At 41.3% G+C, this 25,241-nt stretch overlaps 1 protein-coding gene across 5 annotated transcripts in view; it reads right to left on the bottom strand.

Annotated features, from left to right (window-relative positions):
• Nucleotides 1-25,241, bottom strand: part of LOC133513047 (synaptotagmin-14-like) — a 110,580-nt gene that overhangs the window by 61,170 nt on the left and 24,169 nt on the right. Inside the window, exons 1-3 of one of the 5 annotated variants that reach the window (XM_061843313.1) lie at nt 20,739-20,867; nt 20,479-20,621; nt 19,454-19,509 (exon numbers count right to left, since the gene is read on the bottom strand). Coding sequence is in view for 2 of the 5 variants with exons in the window: in XM_061843311.1 (XP_061699295.1) it covers nt 5,942-5,989; nt 18,213-18,225 (61 nt within the window). In the remaining 3 variants the exon portion in view is untranslated. Of the gene's footprint in view, nt 1-5,941; nt 5,990-18,212; nt 18,271-19,453; nt 19,510-20,478; nt 20,868-25,241 lie in introns of those variants that run through there. The other 4 variants (XM_061843314.1, XM_061843315.1, XM_061843311.1 and 1 more) reach the window with 4 other exon arrangements.

Genomic DNA, 25,241 nt, shown 5'->3' with positions numbered 1-25,241 from the left:
CACCCAGTTTCAGCTCCCTCCAAAGATTCTTTATTGGGTTTAGGTCTGGAGACTGGCTAGGCCACGCCAGAACCTTGATATGCTTCTTTCGGAGCCACTCCTTGCTTTTCCTCGCTGTGTGCTTTGGGTCATTGTCATGTTGAAAGACCCAACCACGACCCATCTTCAGTGCTCGGACTGAGGGAAAGAGGTTGTTCCCCAAAATCTCACAATACATGGCCGCGGTCATCCTCTCCTTCATACATTGCACGCGTCCTGTCCCATGTGCAGTAAAACACCCCCAAAGCATGATGCTACCATGCCCATGCTTCACAGTTGGGATTGTGTTCTTGGGATGGAAACTCTTCATTCGTCTTCCTCCAAACACAGTTAGTGGAATTATGACCAAAAAGTTCCATTTTGGTCTCATCTGACTACAAATCTTTCTCCCATGAGTCCTCTGTATCATTCAATTGTCATTGGCAAATTTTAGACAGGCCTTGACATGTGCTGGTTTAAGCAGGGGAACCTTCCGTGCCAAGCATGATTTCAAACCCTGACATCTCAGTGTATTACCAACAGTCAGCTTGGAAACGGTGGTCCCAGCTCTTATCAGGTCATTGACCAAGTCCTGTCGTGTAGTCCTGGGCTGATTCCTCACCTTTCTAAGGATCAATGAGACCCCAGGCGATAGCTTGCATGGGCTCCACTCAGATTGAGATTGACCGTCATGTTTAGCTTCTTCCATTTTACAATGATTGCTCCAACAGTAGATCTTTTTTCACCAAGCTGCTTGGCAATTTCTCCGTAGCCCTTTACAGCCGTGTGTCGTTGCACAATTTTATCTCTGGTGTCTTTAGACACCTCTTTGGTTTCGGCCATGTTACAAGTTTGAGTCTTACTGATTGTATGGGGTGGACAGGTGTCTTTATGCAGCTAACGACCTAAAACAAGTGCATCTCATTCAAGATATTACATGGAGTGGAGATGGACTTTTAAAGGCGGATTAAAAGGTCTTCGTGGGTCACAATTCTAGTTGATATACAGGTATTTAAATACCTTTTTGCAGCTGTATCAAACAAATAAATCGTTGGAAAAAAAAAATCATACATTGTGATTCCTGGATTTTTTTTGTTGATTATCTCTCACAGTGGACATGCACCTGCGATGAAAATTCCCGACTCCTCCATGATTTCTAAGTGGGAGAACTTGCAATATATAAGGGTGTTCAAATACTCATTTTCTTCACTATAAATTTGCGTATTTTCTTCTTCTTTGTTCTTTTGGCTTGTCCCGCTAGGGTTCGCCACAGCGCGGCATCTCGGATGATTTTATGTTTTTTGGGGGGGAGGTGAAATGACTCAAAAGTTCTTGGAACTCAAAATGTAAGACTTGTGAATCGACTCGGGACTTGTCTGTCTCGACTTGAGACTTGACTAATGACTCGAGGGAAAAAGACTTGAAACTTGCAATGCAATGACTTGGTCCCACCTCTGGCCAGTACACCTGCGTCCATTTAAAATACCGCTGATGCACTTTGACACCTAGCCCCATTGTGCATTTTAGAGGTTTCAATTGTCTTTGCAAAATTTTATCAACCAAGGTTGAATTTTTTTTTTTTTTGTCCATATTTCCAAGCTGTATGTTTGGTACAAACTCAAAACTGCCCTTAATACAGGGCAGTTGTCCTGTCCCATGTGCAGAAAAACACCCCCAAAGCATGATACTACCACCGCCATTCTTCACAGTAGGGATGGTGTTCTTGGGATGGAACTCATCATTCATCTTCCCCTGAACACGGTTCATGGGATTATGACCAAAAAGTTTAATTTTGGTCTCACCTGACCACACCTGCTGCCATCTAAAGTACCGCTGATGCACTATCACATTTAGCCCCACATGCATTTTAGAGGTTTTAGTTGTTTCTTTGCAAAATTTTATCAACCAAGGTTGAATTTTTTTCTGTCCATATTTCCAAGCTGTATGTTTGGTACAAACTCAAAACTGCCCTTAATACAGGGCAGTTGTCCTGTCCCATGTGCAGAAAAACACCCCCAAAGCATGATACTACCACCGCCATTCTTCACAGTAGGGATGGTGTTCTTGGGATGGAACTCATCATTCATCTTCCCCTGAACACGGTTCATGGGATTATGACCAAAAAGTTTAATTTTGGTCTCACCTGACCACACCTGCTGCCATCTAAAGTACCGCTGATGCACTATCACATTTAGCCCCACATGCATTTTAGAGGTTTTAGTTGTTTCTTTGCAAAATTTTATCAACCAAGGTTGAATTTTTTTCTGTCCATAATTCCAAGATGTATGTTTGATACAAACTCAAAACTGCCCTTAATACAGTGCAGTCGTCCTGTCCCATGTGCAGAAAAACACCTCCAAAGCATGATGCTACCATCCCACTGCTTCACAGTAGGGATTGTTTTATTGGTACAAACTCAAACCTGCTCATAATCAAAACACCACCACAAATATAGTGAAGCATGTGATAATGTGATGAAATAGGTTAGGCGTGTTTCATTTGTTAAAAATGCAGTTCACGTGGACCTGGCATTTTTAGATACATGTGGTGCTTTTCCATCATAAATTCCAGAACCTGTTGGCTCAGTTTATTTGAATGTACCTTGGGTGTACGTATGTTTGCGTACATTCTGGTCACAAGGTTCACTTTTTCATCCATAGACAGAATATATATTATGGACATAGTTACGTATTTTTGTTAAAATTAATATTTGATGCTTTATATAATATTTATATGATTTGGCACAGCTTACTAAATAGAGAAATGTGTTTACCCCATGAGGGCAAGTTTATCTGTGTTTTGATTGGCTGTAAGCTGTGACGTTATGCAAGTGACAAGTCACCAGGCCTACATACTGTAATGTCAGCCAATCACGATAGTGATGTCACGGCCCTCATTGGCCAGTGTTTTAGAACCAGGTCAGAAAAGTTTTGGAGCAATGGTGCCATTATAACCTCCCAGACCTGAAAGTGTGTAATGTAAAGTGAACATACAGTACAGGGTGGAACCAGGCTGGTTGATGGGTAGAACTAGTACAATGGAAAAGGTACATTAGAGTATCCGGTATATGGTTAGTTTTCTGCTCTTTTTGTCACCATTGCATGGACGTGCTAGCTAAGGATACTGATAATTTACTTCAAACGCCACTCTCACTGTACAAGTCAAACCTGTACTCAGAATTAGGTGGATAACCAGATAGTTTTTTTTTTTTTTTACTTTTTCTTATTCCTATTGAACATCTAAATTCCTTTTATTACTACTTTTCGTTTTGTTTTCTTTCATATTTGTCTCATAGCCTAGTTGTATTTGTTTTGTACATGTTCAAAGAAGATTCTAAAAATATTTAAACATATTTTGAAAAAAAACACATTAGTGGCAGTATCATGATGGTGTTTTTCTTCAGCTGGAACTGAGTACTTAGACAAGGTGGAGGAAATGGTGAACAGTTCCAGACAGATAGTTCAAGCACAAATCTGCAGCCTTCTACTAGAAAGTACAAAAATAGCATGGATCAAAATGGGATCAGTCTAATTTTTCGATACAGCAATTATTAAGAGCCAATAAGGACAACCCATCTCATTGTGAATCCTTTCTCATGAAGTTAAATAACCCAAAAGCCTCTGCCAAAACAACACCTATGCCAAGTCAATCCCCAGATTTCCATCCATCCATTCAATTTCTGAGCCGCTTATCTTTATGTGGTTCGTGGGAGTGCTGAAGCCTATGCCAACTGTCATCGGGTATGAGACAGGGTACACCCTGAACTGGATCCCAGCCAATTGCAGGGCACACAGAGACAGACAGCAGTCGCACTCATAATCACACCTAGGGGCAATTTAAAGTCTCCAATGAATGCATGTTTTTGGGATGTGGGAGAAAACCGGAGTACCCGGAGAAAGCCCACACAGGCACGAGGAGAACATGCAAACTCCGAAGAGGCGGGGACAAACGGGCTCTAACCACTGAGCTATGGGGCCTCACTGTCAACTCAAACAGTAAATACCTAAAAATAAAAACTTAACTGCTGATATCCATATTCATCTTTTGATGTCAAACTCCAATGTTTTCTGTCTTCAGAAAAGAAAAAAAAAGGAATTTCACCTCACTGTTCCAATAGTGTTGGAAGGGCCTGAAAGGCATTTCAGACTTAACAGGATGAACTGGTGATTACTGCCTGGTGTGTTTCAAACACTGCATACAACAATATAAAGTAGTCTAGCAGCAGGTTTTATGGCAAGAAACTCACTGAATTGCGTTTATATTAAGATTATCACCCTTTGTACTATTATACCTATACCTAAATGCAGATTCTACATCGAGCTAGAGTATGTGGTCATCCATATAGTCATTGGTATCTCTCAAAAATCAGCATGTACACCCTTGTTTGTACTTTGTTACTTGATTGGCTATGTATCAGTAAAATAATGGTATGGTGCTCTAAGCTTATTAACAAAATTGTTAACATTATATGCTACTATTGTCAGATCTCGGAAGCTAAGCGGGTTTAGTACTTGGATGGGAGACCACCTTGGAATACCAGGTGCTGTAAGCTTCTCTCCACGGCTAAATGCAGAGGGGTTGCGTCAGGACGGGCATCCGGCGTAAACTGTGCCAAACAAATATATGCATTCATCTAAGATGACACGCTGTGGCGACTCCTAACGGGACAAGCCGAAAGGAAAATATGTACTAATGTACCTATCACTATTACATATTGCTGTTGTGCTTCCACCATTAGGTCTTATCTGTATGGAGACTGTTGCCATGTTGAATATAAAAATGGGATCTCACACTCACAAAGACACCCACATTCTCCACAGGCTTAAGGACACTCACCAGCACTCATCTCATGTACACACTCCCACGCATGTTAAGAGAAGACTTGTGAGCACAATGCTCCTGCACTGATTAAACACAAAATAGACCCAGCACCACCTAAACTACATACATACAAAAAAAAATAATTGGAATGTTTGACAAAAAAAAAAAAAGTACATCATTGCATTATTGTTTGGGGGCCACTGCCACTGCCAATACCCTATTATGCATATCACAAAAAAACTTTTGAACTTATAATTTTTTTTTTTAAAAGTCGACATGGTCATCATTGCTGAAAAGTGGCTAACCACGTAAAGTAATCCTTCACATGCCCAATGCGTCAATCACGATCAACCAGTTGATCGCCAAGGCAGTTTTGGTCAATAGGGTTAAACTGTAACTGTTAACCCTAACCCTTGGTCAAACCCTAACCAAGCTTTATTCAGGTTTTGCCAATACATTGATCAACCCCAGCCCCAATAAGGCCTCCCCTGTTAGTAGATTGCCAGAACTGGCTGCTTGAGAAGTAGATCTTGGAGCAAAAAAGTCCAGGCAGCCCTGCCCTAAATAAAAAAATGTTACCATGTGGAATAATGAAAAATATTGAATGCCATTATTTGTTTGTATTTCTCATAAAATGTACTACAATTTGAGAATGCACAATTGCAGCAATTCTCCCCCACCCTAAAAAAAAGAAAGAAAGGAGTCATCCAGTCATGCAATTTTGTTTTTGTATAAAACAGCTGCATTTTTTTTTTCTCCAAGCATTGACAATGCTGACAAAATGATAATTTCTCAAAATGCGGACTTTATTTATTTTTTTTTTAAACCCAACTGCTTTACTACAGTTATATGCTGCATATTGTCCTATTTTTGTTCTTTTTTGTCAATTGATGACAACAAACATCTGGAGACAAAACAAGACACAAGGAGAAAAACACTTTGACAAGTATGATCAAGGTGGTGACTGCCGCATATGACAGAACAGAACAGCTTTATTGTCGTTGTAGGGTGGTGATACAACAAAAAAATGATGACTGATAATGATGGAGAAGGAGGTGTGGGAGGTGCAGTTTGCCATCAAAGATCGATCTTCCTGCCCTACCTTTTCTGACGCAGATCAACTCATGTACTCCACAGCTACGCTCGCCACCTGGAGAGACAATGCATTTGAATGAGCCCCACTGTGGTGAAGGAAACAAAAGACAACACGATGAATACACAGTATAATATGGTTAGATCTTTAGACGAGGACAAGTGTATAGAATACAGACAAGTGTAGTGAATACAGCAACAGACAGAAGAGTACTTTCTAAAGGAGACTTCAAGTCTACTACAAAGGCAGCCTCTAACAGTTGTTTCTATTGCAGCACCAAGTTTTATGAAAAGAGAGAAGCACAGCATGGTGGCACACTGATGCGACTGGTTAGAGCATCTGAGTCACAGTTCTGAAGACCAGGGTTCAAATTGTGGCCCGTCTATGTGGAAATTGCATGTTCTCCCCGTGCCTGTTTTTTTGAATATGCCCTGCGATGCGCTGGCAACCACTTCAGGGTGTACACAGCCTCTTGCCGAAAGATAGTTGGGATAGGCTCCAGCACTCGGGTGACCCTTTTGAGGATAAGCGGGTCAGATAATGGATGGATGGAAAAGCACCGAGCAGATTTTTTTCTCCTTTTTTTGTTTGTACAACTGGACTGCCTTTATGATCAACCTCACATTAACCAATGTCGTTAGAGAGGCAACAACACCACTGTTATTCAGTCTGTGTACGAGTTCAAGTGTCATCCCTATAAACATTCCAAATAGATATTGTAGTGAAAATTACATATAACATTATTCACTTCAATATCTATATGAAAAAATAAATGTGAGCGGAGAGCGCGTCATCCATGTGCAAAGTTGCAGAAGTGTCATTCTACGACATCCAAGTGGTTGCCATATTGGCTGCATCACCTGTCCGTGACGTCACCATTGACATTTACCAATGAAAACACGCAGTGAACGCTACTATGGGGAGACAAACACGCCCCTTCTGACACAGAAGCTCTTTTCGAAGAGGGGAACATCACACAACCAATTTATTACCGGGGCAATATTACCCTATTGTTTCGAGCCATATTCAGATGATATGCAATCACGGCCAAACCGACTCCCCATCCGATCCACTTCCACGGCGGTGATGAGCCATCGCGGCTTATCGCAGCCGGCCGGTGTGGCTCATTTTCGCCGCCGAGGTGGCTTATCACAGAGTCGAGCCGGGCTGCTTTAGGGTGTTGTTCATAGCCACCACAGTACGCGATGAACAACCACGTCGAGCCGGGGCGCTTTGCTGCGTTGTCGTCGCACGCAGCTGAGTGAGGCATTGTCAGCTGCGTTCTTCAGAGCCGCCGTCGTCCGCAAGCCCGACGCGCAGTCTTCGCCTCAGCCGGTGTGCCTCATTTTCAGCGCCAAGGTGGCTTATCATGGAGCCGAGCCGGGCTGCTTTAGGCGGTTGTTTGTTAACCCTAACATGAAGGAACAACGAGCTACCTTCCCGGAGGTAGGTAAAACTAATGTAAACAAATGAGTCCACTTGAGGGCGGTCCTGTCCTGTACATCACTTCCTGCTTCTTCTCGAAAACAAATCCCTTGAGAGGATTTTCATGGCGAGAGTTACAAAAAGCTTTATGTCAAAATTATGTTTTGTGGTGAAAAAAAACGCATGGGTCTGTGTCGGCTGACATTTTTTCATTAATAACATACTAAAAATCATGCATTTCATGACAGTGGCCCTTTAAGTACAATAGTGTGCAAAATAATATCAGTACAATGTGACTAACCAGATTAATCCATGTTTTCAATGTACTTTTTATTGCGACATGTCAAAAAAGTTACCAGTAGGTGCCGTAGATTCTCAGAAAACCAACAAAACCCAGCATTCCTGATATATACACAATGGATCTTCAGCTCCGCCCCCCTTAACAACAGTTGCCATCTCCCACAATCTTCCAAAATGGCGACTGAACAGAGCAGGTTTGAAGTGGAATCTCTATCGTGTATTCCGGTAACATTGCGGTATGTTTTTTGCCAAATGCGCCAGACTTGTCCAAGAGGGTTCTACACAGAGGTCTCAACTATTTCACGCAAGGATATGTACACGGAATTAAGATTTTGGACGGAGCGGGATGCAATGTCAGCGTTACAGCGAAACGTTGGCAAGCGATGCAAAAAAGTTTGACGCCTCACAAACTTCATATTGAAATCCAACAGGATAAAAATAGTGGAATCTTACTGCGCATGTTAAGCAGGGTCAGTGCTTTTTACTTGGAAAGATCACAAGTAATATCATTGTAGTCTTTATAAATGAGTGGGTGTATTCATTTGACTTGGCTCGTAATGGAACCCAGTGCTTTGTCTTAAAAGTCCGATGTGATACAAATAGGCAAAAAGACATTTCTCCTGCATGACGTGGCACATTTACCTATCACTAACCCGATTCTTCAGCATAAAACATTACACACTTCCTTGAGCAGGTCAGTGATACGTTAGCAAAGTGAAAGTTGTTCTCTTCCAATGTATAAAGCCCTAATAATTAAAACAAACTCAGAGAAGTCACTTCTACCTCACTTACCTTCGAACATTCAGCCTTGTGTTTGTTGATATTGTCCACACTTAGTTGTACGTGCGCTCTTCCGCGAGCCTTCATCCATCGTACACACTTCATCAACTCTGTTTTAGGCTTTGGAAAATGAATCAACCGGGCCCCTTGTAACCGAGCCAGATATCTTTCATCAGAATTGCACGTTCCCCAAGCGCATCTGAGGACCATTTTGTTTGTAACATCAACTTTTCAAAGCGTACACAACTGATAACCAGCATTGTTTGTGGGACATGGCGACAAGAGGGGCGGGTCAATCCAGGGGTTAAGACAATGTGGAGATCTGATTGGCTATTATTGTATGAGTGATTGACAGGTCAGAAAGGTCCATTGGGCAATTTGTTGAAAGGGGTGTGCTTAAAAAAATTTAATCAGTGTAGTCATCAATTTTGTGAAAAACAGATGTGAATCAGGTGGCCCCTATTTAATGATGAAGCCAGCACCTGTTGAACATGGATTTCTCCTTGAAAGCCTCAGAAAAATAGGTCATTCAACACATTTTTCCAAAGAAGAGCGTATTTTGATTAAAAGTTTGATTGGAGAGGGGAAACCTGAAAGAGGTGCAAAAAAATCCTGGGCTGGTCAGCTAAAATGATCTCTAATGCCTTAAAATGGGAAGCAAAACCAGAGAGACCTGACAGAAAACGGAAGACAACCATCAATATGGATGGCAGAATAACCAGAATGGCAAAGGCTCCAGGATAATCAAAGATAGTCTGGAGTTATCTGTAAGTACTGTGACAGTGAGAAGACATCTGTGTGAAGCTAATACTTTATATTGACAAGAATCTGCCGCAAAGTCCCTCTCTTCAAAAAAAGGAATGTGCAGAAGAGGTTACATTTTGCCAAAGAACACAACAATTGGCCTAAAGAGAAAAGGAGGAACATGTTGTGGACTGATGAGAGTAAAATTGCTATTTTTGGTTCCAACGGCCATAGACAATTTGTGAGACGACCACCAAACTTTGAATTCAAGCCACAGTACACACTGAAGACACAGGTGGTGCAAGCATCAGGTTATCGGCAAGTTTCTCCCACTTGAAAGTTGGGCCTATTTATCACATACCACGTATCATGGATCGGTTTGCATATGTCAAAATATTTGAAGAGGTCAATGGATAGGTTTTCAAATGACATCACCACAGTCCTTAGACCAATTGGATAAATTGACGAAAGAAAAAAACTTCACGCTTCACCAATCACCTGTGTTCTCTGACCTGTATGACAAGATGGCAGAAATGGAAACCTATCCATTTGTCTTATGCTGCATGCCCTTGAAATGGGTGTTTCAGTAAGACAATGACCCCAAAATCACGAGTAAACATGCAATCTCTTGGTTCCAAACCAACAAAGTTAATGTCGTGGAGTAGTCAGTCTAATCCCCGGACCTTAAGCCAATTGAGAACTTTTGGGGTGACATTAAAAAAAGCTGTTTCTGAAGCAAAACCACGAAATATAAATGAATTGTGGAATGTTTTTAACACTTGTGTGACAAAAATCAAGTTTTTTTTTTTTTTATGAAATTAACTGTTATACTATGTCCATGTCAAAGAGTCACGCTATGGTGGTCTAACTATGAAAAATATGGAACCTTTACTCAATTATTGCTTAAAAACACAAAATACTTGAAAAGAGCATAAGATTCCTTTAAAATAATCATGTTTTTGTGATGTTCCTGGTTCTGTTCCTGTGTGTTTGTTTTGTTTTGCCGTTTCTGCAGTGAGCATTGGTGGGCAGGCCCTCCTACATTGCACTTGCTCCGAGTTGCAATCTATCTGCTTTATTAACAATTGATAGTTGAAAACAAGGTCTTATACAGAGGGGTATATATGCTGTATTTCCTAGACAAATGCCTGTAATTACTTTTATCTGTCTGAAGTTTTTAGTTAGCAGACGGCAGTTAGCACTGTCAAGGCTACGTACTTCATCATCATCGTCCCATTTCTTCACTTCCCATATCCGGTCACTCCTTTCTGTAGTGCCCCTGGTGGTTGGATAAGACACCAAGGTTTGTCTGTGTGTTGTTTATTAATTAATGGATTTTGTCTGGTGAATGGTAGAAGAAGGAGTCTCGCAAGAAATTACCATTCAGGATGTGTATGTGTGACTTGTGGCACATCTACATACTGTAAATGTGAAGCCTTTCAAGCTGGTTACCTTGGCTTAGCTTGCTCGCCACTAACAATGATAGCAGAGTTCCCTCAAGTGTAATAGCAGAGTTTCCTCAAGTGGAAATTCGGGCAAATGAGGATAAAACAATGTCAACTGCTGGATGCTGTTTTAAACGTTTGTGCTCCAAAGAGCAGTTTGTACATTTGCGATATTTAGCCCGCTATGTATTATTAATGCTTCTTAAGTTTCCTCATGAAAATCTCATTGTGGTCTTCTAATACTATACAAATACTAATACCAATACCAATCTCTTTTCTAGGGGGGAAAATGGCCCAACAATAAAATCATTCCTAAAGTAATAGTTTGAAGCCAGATGTTACTGTACAAAAACAATTTTTTTTCATTTTTTCATAGACTAAATTGCTGCTGAGAGAGAATTTGAGAATTTTATACATTTTTTTAGGTCAAACGTTTATATACAGAAAAATTACTATGTCTTTGAAGAACATGGGGAAGCCATGGTCCTGATAGCTTCTGATATGTTAACTGACAACATGTGAGTTAATTGCCAGCACACCTGGCGATGTATTTAAGGCCACACCTCAAACACCTTGCTACCTTGTTTGAAATCATGGGAAAATCAAATGAAATCGTCCAGGAAATCAAAGAAAGAAATCTAGAGCGCGACAAATCTGGGTCATCTTTGTGTGCAATTTCCAGATGCTTGAATGTGCCTTGTTCATCTGTTCAAACAATTATATGCAGGTATAAATATAATGGGTATGTCCAGTCATCACACTGCTCAGGAAGAAGACGGGCTCTGTGTCCCAAAGATGAACGAATGAATGTTTTGGTCCGAGATCTGCAAATCAACACCAGAACTAAAGCTAAAGAACTTGTGTAGATGCTGGATGAAGCTGGTAAGAAAGTGTCATTATCCACAGTGAAATGAATCCTGCACCGACAGCCACTCAGTGAATGAAGGCATTACTCCAAAAGAAATGTAAAAAGAAAGACAGATTACATTTTGCAAAAAGATACCAACAGAAAGATCTTAACTTCTGGAGACATGTCCTGTGGCTGATGAAACTAAAGTGGAGCTGGTTGGCCATAATGAAACGTACACATTACATCTGGAGGGAAAAGGGGGAAGCTTGTAGACCTGAGAACACCATAGGAACACTGTGAGGCATGGAAGTGGCAGCATCATGTTATGGGGCTGTTTTGCTACAGCAGGAACTGGACCTCTTCAAATCGACAGTATCATGAAGAAAGAACATTACATAGAAATATTAAGGCAACATCTCGAGACATCATCCAGGAAGCTAAAACGTGAGCGGAAATGGGACTTCCAAATAGACAATGACCCTAAGCATACTGTCAAAATGGTTAAAAAGTGGCTCAATGTTTTGTAGTCACCATCACAAAACCCTGATCCAAACCCCATTGAAAATTTGTGGGAAGCATGCATACAGGTAAACTTCTGACCTCTAAGAAAATGTCAAATTCTCTTAGAATTCTCTCTCATTATTGTGGAATGTAACAAAATTAAATATTCTAAGTGATCCTGGCTGACCTGAAACAGGAGAGGTTTGGTCTGATTTGGCTTCAGAAAGTGAGACAAAAATGAAACCTGTGCTTCTGCACGGTGCACAGATATGTAAACTTCTCGTTTCAACTTAAATAACTATGTTGCTGTTTTGCCCAATGTTTTTATTGTGAAGCAATACAATCAATCAAGTGAATCCACTGAATAATTCCGGATCATCATCAAGCAAACCAATTTTGTCCTTGAATCAAATCGGCAAACATGAATCCTGATATGAATGGAATCATTGCTAAAACAAATCTTAATGATTTATTTTGTTCAGCTATTGTTCAACTTCCTGCAAAAACAAGGGGTCAAGTAACAAAAACACTTAGAATATCTCAATATTATTTACTCCACATGACAATTAAAAATCTTGATACTGTTTTTACCAAGAACGATGAAAATTTGCTTTGCTTTCGCATGCCACCTAAAATGATGTGGGGGGAGGGGCAAGATGAGTTTGATATCCATCAATCTAATCAAGAGATTGTTTCAACCTTGTTTTCGGCTGGAACATATTTTCACTCAAAACGGCGGCTTCAATGGTCCAAGTGCAGTTATTATATCAAACAGCACTGCACCAAATTCTCCCGTTTAATGTTGCAATCTCATCAAAATGAATCTATACATTACCTATAGTATGTCCTTTAGACTACCATGGTGTGGTTGTAATTCTTCACTATTATTCACACTTGTGAAATCCTCAGAGTCTTTGAGCTGTGCAGCTAGGGATCAGCCTACAGGTTGAAGTTTCAAATAGACCTGACGCCTTCCACTCTAAATCTGTATCACAGCTACGAAAACGTTCAAATCATCGACTGACTGGAACACATAGTTTTTAATAGTGTAATATTATAACATTGGTTGTTCCATTGTGACAAGGTTTGCCAGATGGGTAGATGCCACTGATAACTGTCTCAGAGGTAGTGGTTAGAATGATTAACTTTGACTTATACCCTGGTGTACCTTTGTGAAAGCTTGTTTTCCCAAGGAAATGTCACAATCTAACGGGCTGTACCAGCAGGTCATAATGATACAACAGTGGAACCTTGATTTCAGGGACCCCAACAGTAGAAGTAAAAGGCCACTATGTGCTCCCATGAACACTTTTCATTGTTAAGTTACACTCACCAAATGGAGCTAATTTTTACTACCGAGCACACAAGCCAAGAACAGTCACTGAAATTATGTTAAATGTAATTTCATTGAATGCATTAAGTTTTTGCAGAAAAAAAAAGTTTAGGTTTGTTTAGTCTTGGTGGCTTGATAAACTCTGTGACCAGTTCAGAGCATAGTCTGCCTGTCGCCTGAAGTTAGCTGGGATAAGCTTCAGCCCTCCCACGACCCTTGTGAGGATAAGTGGCTTAGAAAATTGATGGATGGACAGGTGTAATTTTTTAACTATAAAAGTGACCTCTGCAGTGTTTGATAATCAAAAGCTAACCCTATGCAGACTTATGGAAAAACTGTGTGCGTAACCACTCCTATAGTCAGACGGGGACACCATTTCCAGGTCACACACATACAGAGTAAGGAACATGTGGCAAGAGGATTACACCCTGCACCTCAGTGAACTAAATTCAATTTCCCATGGAAAGGCTAAGATGGATACACACACATTTTGCTCAATGCCGACACAAACTGAAATCAACATCCAGACATTTGTTTCAGGACTCTGACACGTATTGGACTGCAAGCCAAAATATCAAAGAAAGACAAGACCACAGAGGGTGGCATGGGAACACTAAATTAATTAGCGGCCACCACAAGTCACCTCAAAAGACCCTCATCAACAAAGGAGTTTATTGCCCACTCAAGATGAATGAAATTTGCTCAGGCAAGTCAGGACACTGAATGGGTTGAGGGATGTATTTAAGGTCACACCTCAAACACTCTGCTTCCTTGTTTGGAACCATGAGAAAATCTAAAGAAATCAGACAGGAAATCAGAGAAAGAACTGTGGCGCTCCACAGGTCTAGCTCATCTTTGGGTGCAATTTCCAGATGCATGAAGGTGCCACATTCATCAGTTTTGACAATTATACGCAAGTCTAATTATAATCACACTCGTATTTGAACCTAAGGAGAATTTAGTCTTCACAGAACCCAACAGATATATTTGTGGAATCTGGGAGGAAGCCAGAGTAAAACTCGTGCAAGCACAGCAAGAACATGCAAAACTCTACACAGCAAGGCCAGAGCCTGGATTCAAACCCCCAATTTCAGAACTCTTGGGCGAATACCGTGTGTGTGTGTTTCTTTCAGCTTGTCCCTTTCGGGGTCGCCACAGCGTGTCATCTCAGATGAACGCATATGTACGTTTGGCACAATTTTTACGCCGGATGCCCTTCCTGACGCAACCCTTCTCAGGGAGTGGAGGCCCCCAGTGGGATACGAACCCACAACCCTGCTCTAACCACTGAGCTACGGGGCCTCCTTCTTGGGCGAATACCGTAACCGGTGGGGAGGCTTCCTCTAGTGTAGGGGTGGTCAACCCGCAGCTCTCGAGTTGCATGCGGCTCTTTGCCTTCTTTCATGCGGTTCTCGCGAAGGCATGAAAGCATATCGAAGTTCTGTTCTTTTTAATGTGCGTGCGCACGCGTTTTACTTGAGTTTGTTAGGGTATTTGCTTATGGGCTTTGGTTGAGTTTATTACAGGTATTGTATTGTGACAAGCTCAGTGTGTGTGGATATGTGCATCGATGTGTGAATGAGATGGGACAGTCCAGGCGTGCGCAGCAGTAAAGTGACATGTAAAAAAAAAAAAAAAAAGTGTGATGGCGACAAGGAAGAGAAGCTTTGTTATTCCTGACACACTTCTCAACTGTGCAACGACAGGAGAGTTAACCCGGAGGAGGACAACCTCGGCACCGGAGAAGAAGTCTCCCCTGTGTCTCTCGGCACACATGATGTAGCAGGAAAGGTTAATACAGTATTTTCACAAAACTAGCATGTACATTGAATGAAAATAGCTTGAAGTTCCAAAGTTGTATCGTGATCTTTGCAGAAAATAATTTGTCAATTTCACTCTCAAAATGCAAAAGAAAAAGTCGGTGCTCCCCTGGTATGACGCACAGAACAAGAACAACAAAGCACCAACAACAAAGAACAAGATAAATTTCTATTTATAGGAACTATTCCTTATAAGAGTCGTGCAAGGTGTAAAATCTTCATTTAGAACAGGTAAGAGATAAGTATGTCGACGTCCTACATTCTGTAAAGCTTGAACAGCATTTCCTGGGTCATCCCTGGGGTCTCTTTCCAATGGGACGTGCCTGAACACCTCACCTCAGAGCCGTCTGGGAGACATTCAGATCAGATGCCCCAGCCACCTCATCTGGATCCTCTCAATGCAAAAGAGCAGCGGTTCGACACTGAGTCTCTCACGGATGACCAAACTCTGTACCCTATGTCTAAGGAAGACCCCACACCCTGCTGAGGAAATTAATTTCAGCCGCTTCTATCCGGGATCGTGTTCTTTCAGTCACGACCCACAGCTCGTGACCATAGGTGAAGGTAGAATCGTAGATCAACTAGTAAATTGAGAGCTTCGCCTTAGCGGACTGAAATCACTGCAGACACTGCACCAATCCGCCCATCGATCTCCTGCTCCATTCTTCCCGCACTAGTGAACAAGACCCCAGAGCAGTTTAACTCCTCCACTAGGGGCAGGATTTTATCCCTGACCCAGAGAGGGCACGCCACCTGTTTCTGACCAAGGACCATGGTCTCAGATTTGGAGGTGCTGATTCTCATCCCAGCCACTTCACACTCTGCTGTGACCCACTTCAGTGAGCATTGGAGATCACAGGCCAGAAATGCCCGATAGGACTCCTTCTTCAGCTTGACGGAATCACTCACTGTTGGTGTCCACCAACGCATTCAGGAGTTGCCATCAACAATGGAGGCGTGGAACACTGTCCACTTGGACTCAATGCCCCTGCCTCTATCTGAGCAAAGTTCTTTCGGAGGTGGGAGTTGAAATTCCTTATGACAGGGGAGTCTCCTAGCCGTTCCCAGCAGACCCTCACAATACATTTGGGGCGGCCACGTCGGACCGGCATCTTCCCTCACCATCAGAGCCAACTCAACACCAGGTGGTGATCAGACATGCGCCTGCAAGTCCAATGACGTGACGACAAAGTCGATCATCGAACTGTGACCTCGGGAGTCCTGGTGCCATGTGCACATTTGGAAACCCTTGTTCTTGAACAAGGTGTTCGTTATGGACAATCCGTGATCAGCAGAAAGGTCCAGTAATAGAACACCAGTCGGATTCTGATCGGGGCGGGGAGGAATTCTTCCCAATCATGCCCTTCCAGGTCTCATTGTCATTGCATTGAAGTCCGCGAGCAGAATGATGGGAGTCCCCATGGGGAGTGCTCTCCAGCAGTCCCTCTACGGATTCCAAAAAGGGTGGGAACTCTCAACAATTGCTTGGTGCATAGGCACAAACAATAGTCAGGACCCGTCCCCCACCCAAAGGCGGAGGGAGGCTACCCTCTCATCTACCAGGGTGAACCCCAACATACAGGTACCGAGTCGGGGGGCAATAAGTATACCCACACCTGCTCACCGCCTCTCACCGTTTAATTCAGATTTGGCCTTTTTATTCTAATGAGCTGTTTATATATGAAGCATTTTCATTTGGTTTGAGCTTCTATTATAATCGAAATAGAAGGTTCCTGGTAAAACAGTCTTTTGATTTATTTTAATTCTTCAATTTGTTCTAATCCAAAACAGATTACTGTATAGTTACACTACGTTATATATTTATTAAATACAGTTCAAGTGTTGAACTTTTAAGTAGAAACCAATTGTATTTAACCATCTACAAATTGTTTTTAATTTAACATATGTACCATTTTAATTAAATCATTTAAGTAGGGTCATTTTTTTTATTTTCCTATATTCTTCAATTTGTTCTAATCCAGAACAGATTACTGTATAGTTACATTACATTATATATTTATTAAATACAGTTCAAGTGTTGAACTTTTAAGTAGAAACCAATTGTATTTAACCATCTAGAAATTGTTTTTAAATATTTAAGTACATTTTAATTTAACATATATGTACCATTTTAATTAAATCATTTAAGTACATTTTTTTTATTTGCCTATATTTAATATTATCTATGTGATGTTAAAACTGCATATTGTGACAAAGACTTTAAATGTGCTTTTTCAGAATAACACCCATGTCTTATTTAACGCTTTGGGCTAATGTTCTACTGTGTTTCAATGTTGATCAGTTGTGTGGTTGTTGGACAATCAAGGACTTTTGGATGTGGTACTCAGTGTAAAGATTGAGTAACTTTTTTTCAGTCTTTTTATTTGACCCTAGACTCAAGAATCTACTTTACAAATGTTGATAATTATATTGTGATTAAGTAGATGCAAATGACTGTAACCAATGCAATACTGTATATCTGAATACAAAATGTAGTATATAGTACATTACATTTTACTGCGAAACAGAGCAGTTAGTCAGCATGATTGAAAGGGTGCATGATTACCACTATGAATAAAAATTGGTAAGTTTTTGTCGTTGCTTTAAATTGTCTTTTTTGTCCTCTTTATAGTGACATTTCCAATAATATTTATTTTCACTGCAAGCTTTTAGATTTAACGCCGTTAAAACGCCAAAGCTGAATATGCAACCAAAGTTACATAAACAATCTTCACAAAGGGGGGCGAGTAAAACTCGTCTCCCAATTCATGCCGGTCTACAGTCATTACAAAGGAAAGGATGCATTTGCATCAAGGGACTACAATAAGGAGCTGGCAGTCCGTCTGACGCTTTGGTTCGTTCAAGTGACACCGTCGACAAGAGAGCTGTCCCTTCAGCAGATTCCGCGCTAATCTGCCGCTAACAGTATAAAACCTGAAACTTCCATGTCATTCGACCAGAACAGTTCTTATTCTGCTAAGGCTAACGCAGGACATTTTCACCACAACATGTAACCCTCATGGGCGCTGTTTATGACAGTAGAAGCTAAACAGGAAGAAAAAGACGTTTCTCGCCGACTTACCATCGATCGCCATGATGTGTTTTGGCTTCAACCAAAGCGGCCGGTGAAGAAGGGGTGGGGTTGGGGGCGGACCACTTGAGAGGGAGCTTCAGTCCTTGAAGAAACTCACGCACTCGAAACATAACGGCGCAGCGAGTGATTATAATTTTCAAATGGCTCAATTGCCTTAAATGTTCATAATGAATTAAAAAAAAAAATACTGTATTGTATGATAATTGTCAGGACCCCTGCAGCTGTAATTGTAAATAAATAAAACACACACATTATATATATATATATATATATATATATATATATATTTATTTTTTTAATGCATTTTCTTAGCCGCTTTTGCTCACAAGGGTCGCAGAAGCGCTGGAGCCTATCGCAGCTGTCAACGGGCAGGATACATTCTGAACTGGTCACCAGCCAATCGCAGGGCACATAGAGACAAACAGTGATATATATATATATTTTGTTTGTTTGTTTTGGGGAGCCAACATTGGGACTGGTGAAAAAAAAATACATATATATTTTAAAAGGTGTTTTACATAATTACCTTAAAATGGCACCCGGACTACATCACCCACCACTTCAAAAATTGGGAGGCACTTGGACCACCCAGAGATGTATAAAAATGTTTTTTTCGTTTGTTTGTTTTTCCACATTTACAGGCCTCACTTTTTTTTTTTTTTTTTTTTTTTGACTTGGCAGACAACTTTTATTCGGTGGACTGCCAACTTCTTCTAGCTTCTTGAGACCTGGGACATTGAAGTTGTAAAAAGATCTTCATTTCGCCATCCTTTATGACGGTTGCATAGCTCTTTCACACAAATAAATCATTAAAAAAAAAAAAATCATACATTGTGATTTCTGGATTATCTCTCTCACAGTGGACATGCACCTATGATGAAAATTTCTGACCCCTCCATTTCTAAGTGGGAGAACTTGCAATATAGCGGGGGTTCAAATAGTTATTTTCTTCACTGTAAATGCAGAGGGGTTGCATCAGGAAGTGCATCCGGCATAAAACTGTGCCGAACAAATGTGCGTTCATCTCAGATGACACGCTGTGGCGGCGACCCATCACATGACAAGCCGAATGGAAAAGAATATTGTCACTTGCTGGAGGGAGTCTTTATTGCAACTAAGTGTCACATATACAGTTCCACTTTAGTAACTGTACCATCAGTTCACTAATTTGTTCCCTCAGTCAACTATTTTTTACCCTCACCAGGGGGGCTTTGTACTCCAAAAATTACCGTAATTTCTCGAGTTTACTGCATCCTGAAGTATAATGCGCACCCCCAAAGTTGACCTAAAAAAATGAAAAAATAAAAATCAGAAAAACCCTTCTACCAATGTACAATGTGCACTACCAACTTGCCGCTACACATACTCTCAAAATATTAGAAATGATCTGTATTCATATTTTGCCAAGTTTGTACTTGTATTGTTTTTACAAAAAACTGTCCGTACAACTATTATTAATAATAATCATTGTGCATGTGCTGATGTAGCGGTAGGTAATATAATCTCGGGACAGGCCACAGGACACGCTTGTCCTGGTCCCTGTAATTTTCAGAAAAGAATCCCTCAACCAACTAACATAAATGCTCAAGGATGGCACAACATTTTATTAATAGTGTTGATAACATATGTTACAGTCTTAAAAATATAAACTATTTAACGATGTTTAACTTAAATGATTTTTTTGCATTAAATATTTGTGCATAGTACAGTTCATCCTCTATTACACATCCTGAGCCAAGCCTTCAAGAGAAGCATTTTACTCATCTCCAATCCGAAAAAGATCCATAGTAGCTACCTTTGGTGCATCGCTGTGGAACTCATCATTAATGACTTGGTACAGTGCATAATTAACATTCCATCTTGCTCCCACCACATCATCCTCTGTGCCATCCGTGGCAGTTGTTAGGGAACATTTTTTTAATTCCAAGCGTTTGGGTTGCGCAGCACAGCTTCTCCCCCTCCATTCTGTAGTAACTTCCACTATGGGTTTTCACGTGACGTCACCCGTTGTGGTGCCTCGAACGGCGGGCATTTTCGATCCCTGAACTCATACATACGCAAGGTGTATATGACATCCCTTATGTTTCTAACTGCATTAATTTGAAGACGTGACCGACAGCACATCAAGCCCAGACTGACTACTAGGCTACCTGGGATACACATCATGGGAGTCAGGACTGCGGCACAAAGGCGCAGAATTGTGCCCTTGATCTTTTACTCTATGTGACTGAAATCATGAAGAAGGAGCACTTACCTGTATGCTAACACGGAAAACGAAAGGTGGTGTCACGACTCTTCGGTGCGGGAAAGAACCCAAATGTAGGACTCCAGAGACGCAGAGGCAGTTTGGGAAAGGTGTTTATCCGTTTCAAGGTCGTAGATCAGGCAGACAGTCAACTGGAGCAGCGGTAACCAGGACGTCAGGCGTAGAAGGCAGGTCCGCGAGGAAGCAGGGATCGGTACACAGGAGATCAGTCAGAGAGAGAGCAGTAGTATTAAGAGCGTCAAGCTTACGGGGTTGGTCGGAGGACAGGGGGAGGTCGGTACACATGGGTTCAGGATCAGAAACAAGGAAGTGCAGGAACAAGGCATGGATGGCAATAATCTGGCAAAGCCAGACAGTCCACTGGGTCCTATATATACTGGGGTTAATTATCAGCGATGCGGCTCAGGTGTGCACCTCTTAATCAACGCAGGTGTGTAGATGACCTGTACAGCCAGGGCTGGGACCAGCAGGACCATGACAGGCGGTGGAATATGCTTTTATAGCAATAAGGAATGGTGCACCAACATTATAGAGCTCAGCACACACTGCAGCAATTTTTGTTAGCTACAACAACCTAACTAACAAAATTATAAAATATATAAAAAAATATATATATATGGCCACTTACCTGTATGCTAACATGGAAAACGGAAGGTGGTGGAATATTATTTTTTTAATATCGAGGCAAACTCCATTTATTATTTTTTTTTTCAAAAAGTAAAACATGTATATTAGTTCACCAGAAGAAAAGTGAAATGTTTATTGTTTAAAATTTGATGAGAATGGCAGAAAGACAAAAGAAGAAACAAATCGAATATTTTTACCAAATTGTTGAATCTTTCAAGTAACTAACAAAAAAAGGATCTTAACTGTAATGTTGGCCTTCTGAAAAGAGTATCAGTTAAGCTTGTTAGCTTGACGACATATCAGCACGATGGAGGTTGAGACCGGGCAGTGTGATAGCAGCATCGGGCATTCGCCCACAAAACCAAGTCTCCGTGAAGCACATAGCCGCAGAACGTCCAAAGTCTTTTGTCGGAAGCGTTAGACGATGTCCCCGCTTACGCAGCCGGAGTTGTGTACTGGATGGCAAGCCTATGAAGAGCTAGTGACTAGCAAGTCTGGAAAAAGCTTCAGTGAATTGGTGAGAGTTGTCGAAAAAAGTCAGAAGAAAACTCAGAATAAGGCCGTCTGATGGTTAGCAAGTCCTCTCTTGTGTACTTGACCCCCAAGACGCCGCGCGACTTCCGGCTTGGCAGCGTAATCAGCACGAGTGATGACACATTTCTTTAAAAAGCAGCTGCACAACTAGCCATTTTAGTCAACATTTTTTGTCTGAGTTTAAGTTAAAACAATTTCATGGGCAGTCGTTTCTGATCTTTGATGCAGTAGCAACGAACATGCCACGCTAACGATCGTAAAATGCAAAGAGGTGTTCAGAGAGCTCAGGTTGGGGGCGCACATTACCGTAATATATATAAATGTGTAACATTAGACATCGAATATCGAAATGTGTATGTATGGATTCCTTACCACTCTATGTACCTGTATACGACTATACAATGTGATTGTATTTTTTTATTTTTCATCCATACCTAAATATAATGCGCTCCATTAACTTTTTGAAAATGTTTTGGGAAAAATTTGCGCATTGTTTTCGAGAAATTACGGTATATTGAATTTTCAGATAGGGAAAAATATAGGACAAAGGATATATCATGTCATGTCAATTTCATATGTGACCCATGAATTGAAAATCCACATTTAATGTAATTGACATTTATACAGACGTATGGTACGACGCCACAGACATTTGGTAAACTACGGGTATTGATTGTTTAAATGGGAAATCCACTAGTTTGCATGAACAATGTACCCAATAGATCATGTAATATGTACTCTGTTTTGACAATATGACGTTAAATCCTCTCTCATTTAATAGTGTTTTGAGAATTTTTTTTTAATCAACAATTATGAATTTTCAGGGGCAGTGCCATTTTTGCGAGTCACATGACCTACATGCGCAGATGTACGGCGCTGCAACAAAGGCTGGATTACATGAGACACAATTTATGCCCAGCGCTGATTTCTCTGAGTTATCCTCATCTGATGAAGAAATAGCAGTATGGGTTTATCAGGAAGACCCAGGAATACTTCCATACACAGCTGTGAGCGTTTCAGCCACTCGGTTGATCAGGAAGACAGAGGAATACTTCCATACGGGTTTGAACCTGTGGGTAAAAATAATGCTGCAGAGCCGTGAGCTGAACTCTGCCGAGCAGCGGAGCTGCGAGATCGCTCGCTCAGCTATAAATAATGTTGACTATTCGGGTGGTTCGTCGGGCGGAGTTTGACGAGCTCGCCCCACCGAGCGGCGGAGCCATGAGCTCGCTCCCCGGCTGAGCGAGCTCACAGCTCCGCCGCTCTGTATCGATGTCTTCCCGATCAACTGATACTGATATTTCTTCATCAGATGAGGATAAATCAGAGAAACCCGCGCTGGGCATAATGGTGTCCCATGTAATTGAGCATTTGGAATGGCACGTAACACGTCACATACGCCCACATAGGTCATGTGACTTGCGAAAATCGCAGCGCCCCTGAAAATTCGTAATTGTCGATAAAAATCTTCTCAAAACACTATTAAATGAGAGATGATTTAACATCACATTGTCAAGATAGAGTGCATATTGCATGACCTATTGGACACATTGTTAATCCAAACCACTGGATTTCACCTTTAATTCAGGGTACTGATTACTAAACTGAGGGAATAGATTATTTATGAATTTTATTTTTCTTATACCTTGGCACCAGGTGAGCTCTGTACATTAACATGCTCATTCTCTTCAAATAAATGATCATCACTCGTGATTAAAACTGACATCTAATTACATTTAAAAAGGGAATTTGAGCAAATTTGCTATTTCAGATGTGTGCATGAAACTGGTACCCCAAGAAGTCACTTTGTTTCAAAGGTTGGTGACGGTGATCCCTAGTATACAGTATACAATACAAGGAACAAGCTGTGCCACAAATAACGGCAACAAAAACGACAGCAACTACTTACTAATTTACCCCTGCCTAAAAGCTGTGTCATAACATACAGTCGTTCCTGGACACCAATAAGTGGATTTTGGCGCCACACAGCAATTATACAGCATGGCTTTATCTGGTGCTATGTTGGGGCCTTTCAAAGAGATTTAAAAGAAGAGGTTTACAGCAAATAACAGATTAATAATCAAGAAAAACTCTGAACACAAACAGGTGAATTTGAACGGATTTCAATGGATGTACAGGGGAATACTGTACCGTGGTCAATTGGTGTCTAACCTATTCTCTGCTCTAAGATTATGCTTCTTGGGTTTGGTCATAAACTAAAAGCATTATTATAATTTGGGGTAGATTTTAATGAAATGGAAGAAAGAGTCTTTTAAATCAAACATTGAGTTTCTTATTGTGACAATTAGCTCAGCAGTCGCATATCCTTTCTAAGTGCTGCTGGTGCATTCTACCCAATTTAGAGGCTTATCATGCACTGATTGCAAATGGTTGGGAAGGAAACCAGCATGGTGCTAATTCTTGAGAACAAACTACTCTGAGGCGAACACAAGTGATGAGTCAGTGAGCCACCTCCAAATAAATGATCAGGAAGCATCCTACACTCTACTCACATATAACCACATTACGCACAGAAGTCGTAGATTCATACTTTGTGTGAGAGCAAGTGCACATAGAAATGTTATTAACTGTTTTCTGAACAAAACTGTGGGATCAGAGGAGAATGTCATCTCCAGCAATGATTACCAACAAGCTGTGTAAGATCATCAGGTGTGCTGTGGTCAATGATCCAGTTTGATTAATTTGGTCAGGCAAGTATCATTTATTACTGTCAAATAGATATTTTTTGTATATTTGTGTCTTCTGTTTCCCAGAGCTGCATTGTGTTGGACGGAACAAATAAATGCTCTTCCACCAAAAGGCAGAAGGCACAATTAACATGTGAAGCCATCTGTTGGTACACAAACAAAATAGGTTCAAAAGAACAGGCCCAGTGGATGGATGGGAGGTTGCTTCCGAAGATTGATGGATGGATGGATAATAATAATAATCATAATAACACTAAATTTCTTTGAGCTTTGAATTGCACACGTGGTCACCCTTACAACACATTAATGAAACAATGACAAGTTGGAATCTGATAATAAAAAATTGTCATGAGCAAGCGGCATGGGAGCTGATCCAATTGACGGATTCGGGGGCTGGAAGAGTGGGGCGGCAAAACAAACTCACTGGGACTGAACACCGGAAGAGAAAAACCAAAGTCCGTCTCCGACTCAGAATACGGCATCCGGTCGTATAAATTCAGGTCTTTCTCATAATCCAAAACATCCGGGTCCAGCAAACTATGTAGTAGTGAGCGGGTGGTGGTCGGGAAATAATCATGACACCTGGGTGGTGCAGATAGCAAGGTAGGGGAGCACAACAAGACAGAGCCCACTCGGATAGAGGACGCATGGTCCTCAGGCTGGGAGCGCTAGGAGGCAGAACGGCGGTGTGCCCAGCCGACGGCATGCCCAGCGGTGTGGCCGGTGACACCACATCTTTGTCTGTTCTGGCCAGTTCGTTCTGTCATGAGCAAGTGGGACAGGGGTGGACCTAAATGCAGGACTCCGAGACGAGGACATGATATTAAGTGTGGTTTTATTCCAAGCGGAGGTTGTGTACCAATAAGCAGTCCAAAACAGGCA

This window comes from Syngnathoides biaculeatus, chromosome 15 (genome assembly GCF_019802595.1).
Source record: "Syngnathoides biaculeatus isolate LvHL_M chromosome 15, ASM1980259v1, whole genome shotgun sequence".
Taxonomy (NCBI): Eukaryota; Metazoa; Chordata; class Actinopteri; order Syngnathiformes; family Syngnathidae; genus Syngnathoides; species Syngnathoides biaculeatus.
Note: the sequence above shows the minus strand (reverse complement) of the source record. Positions and strands in the feature narration are given on the sequence as shown.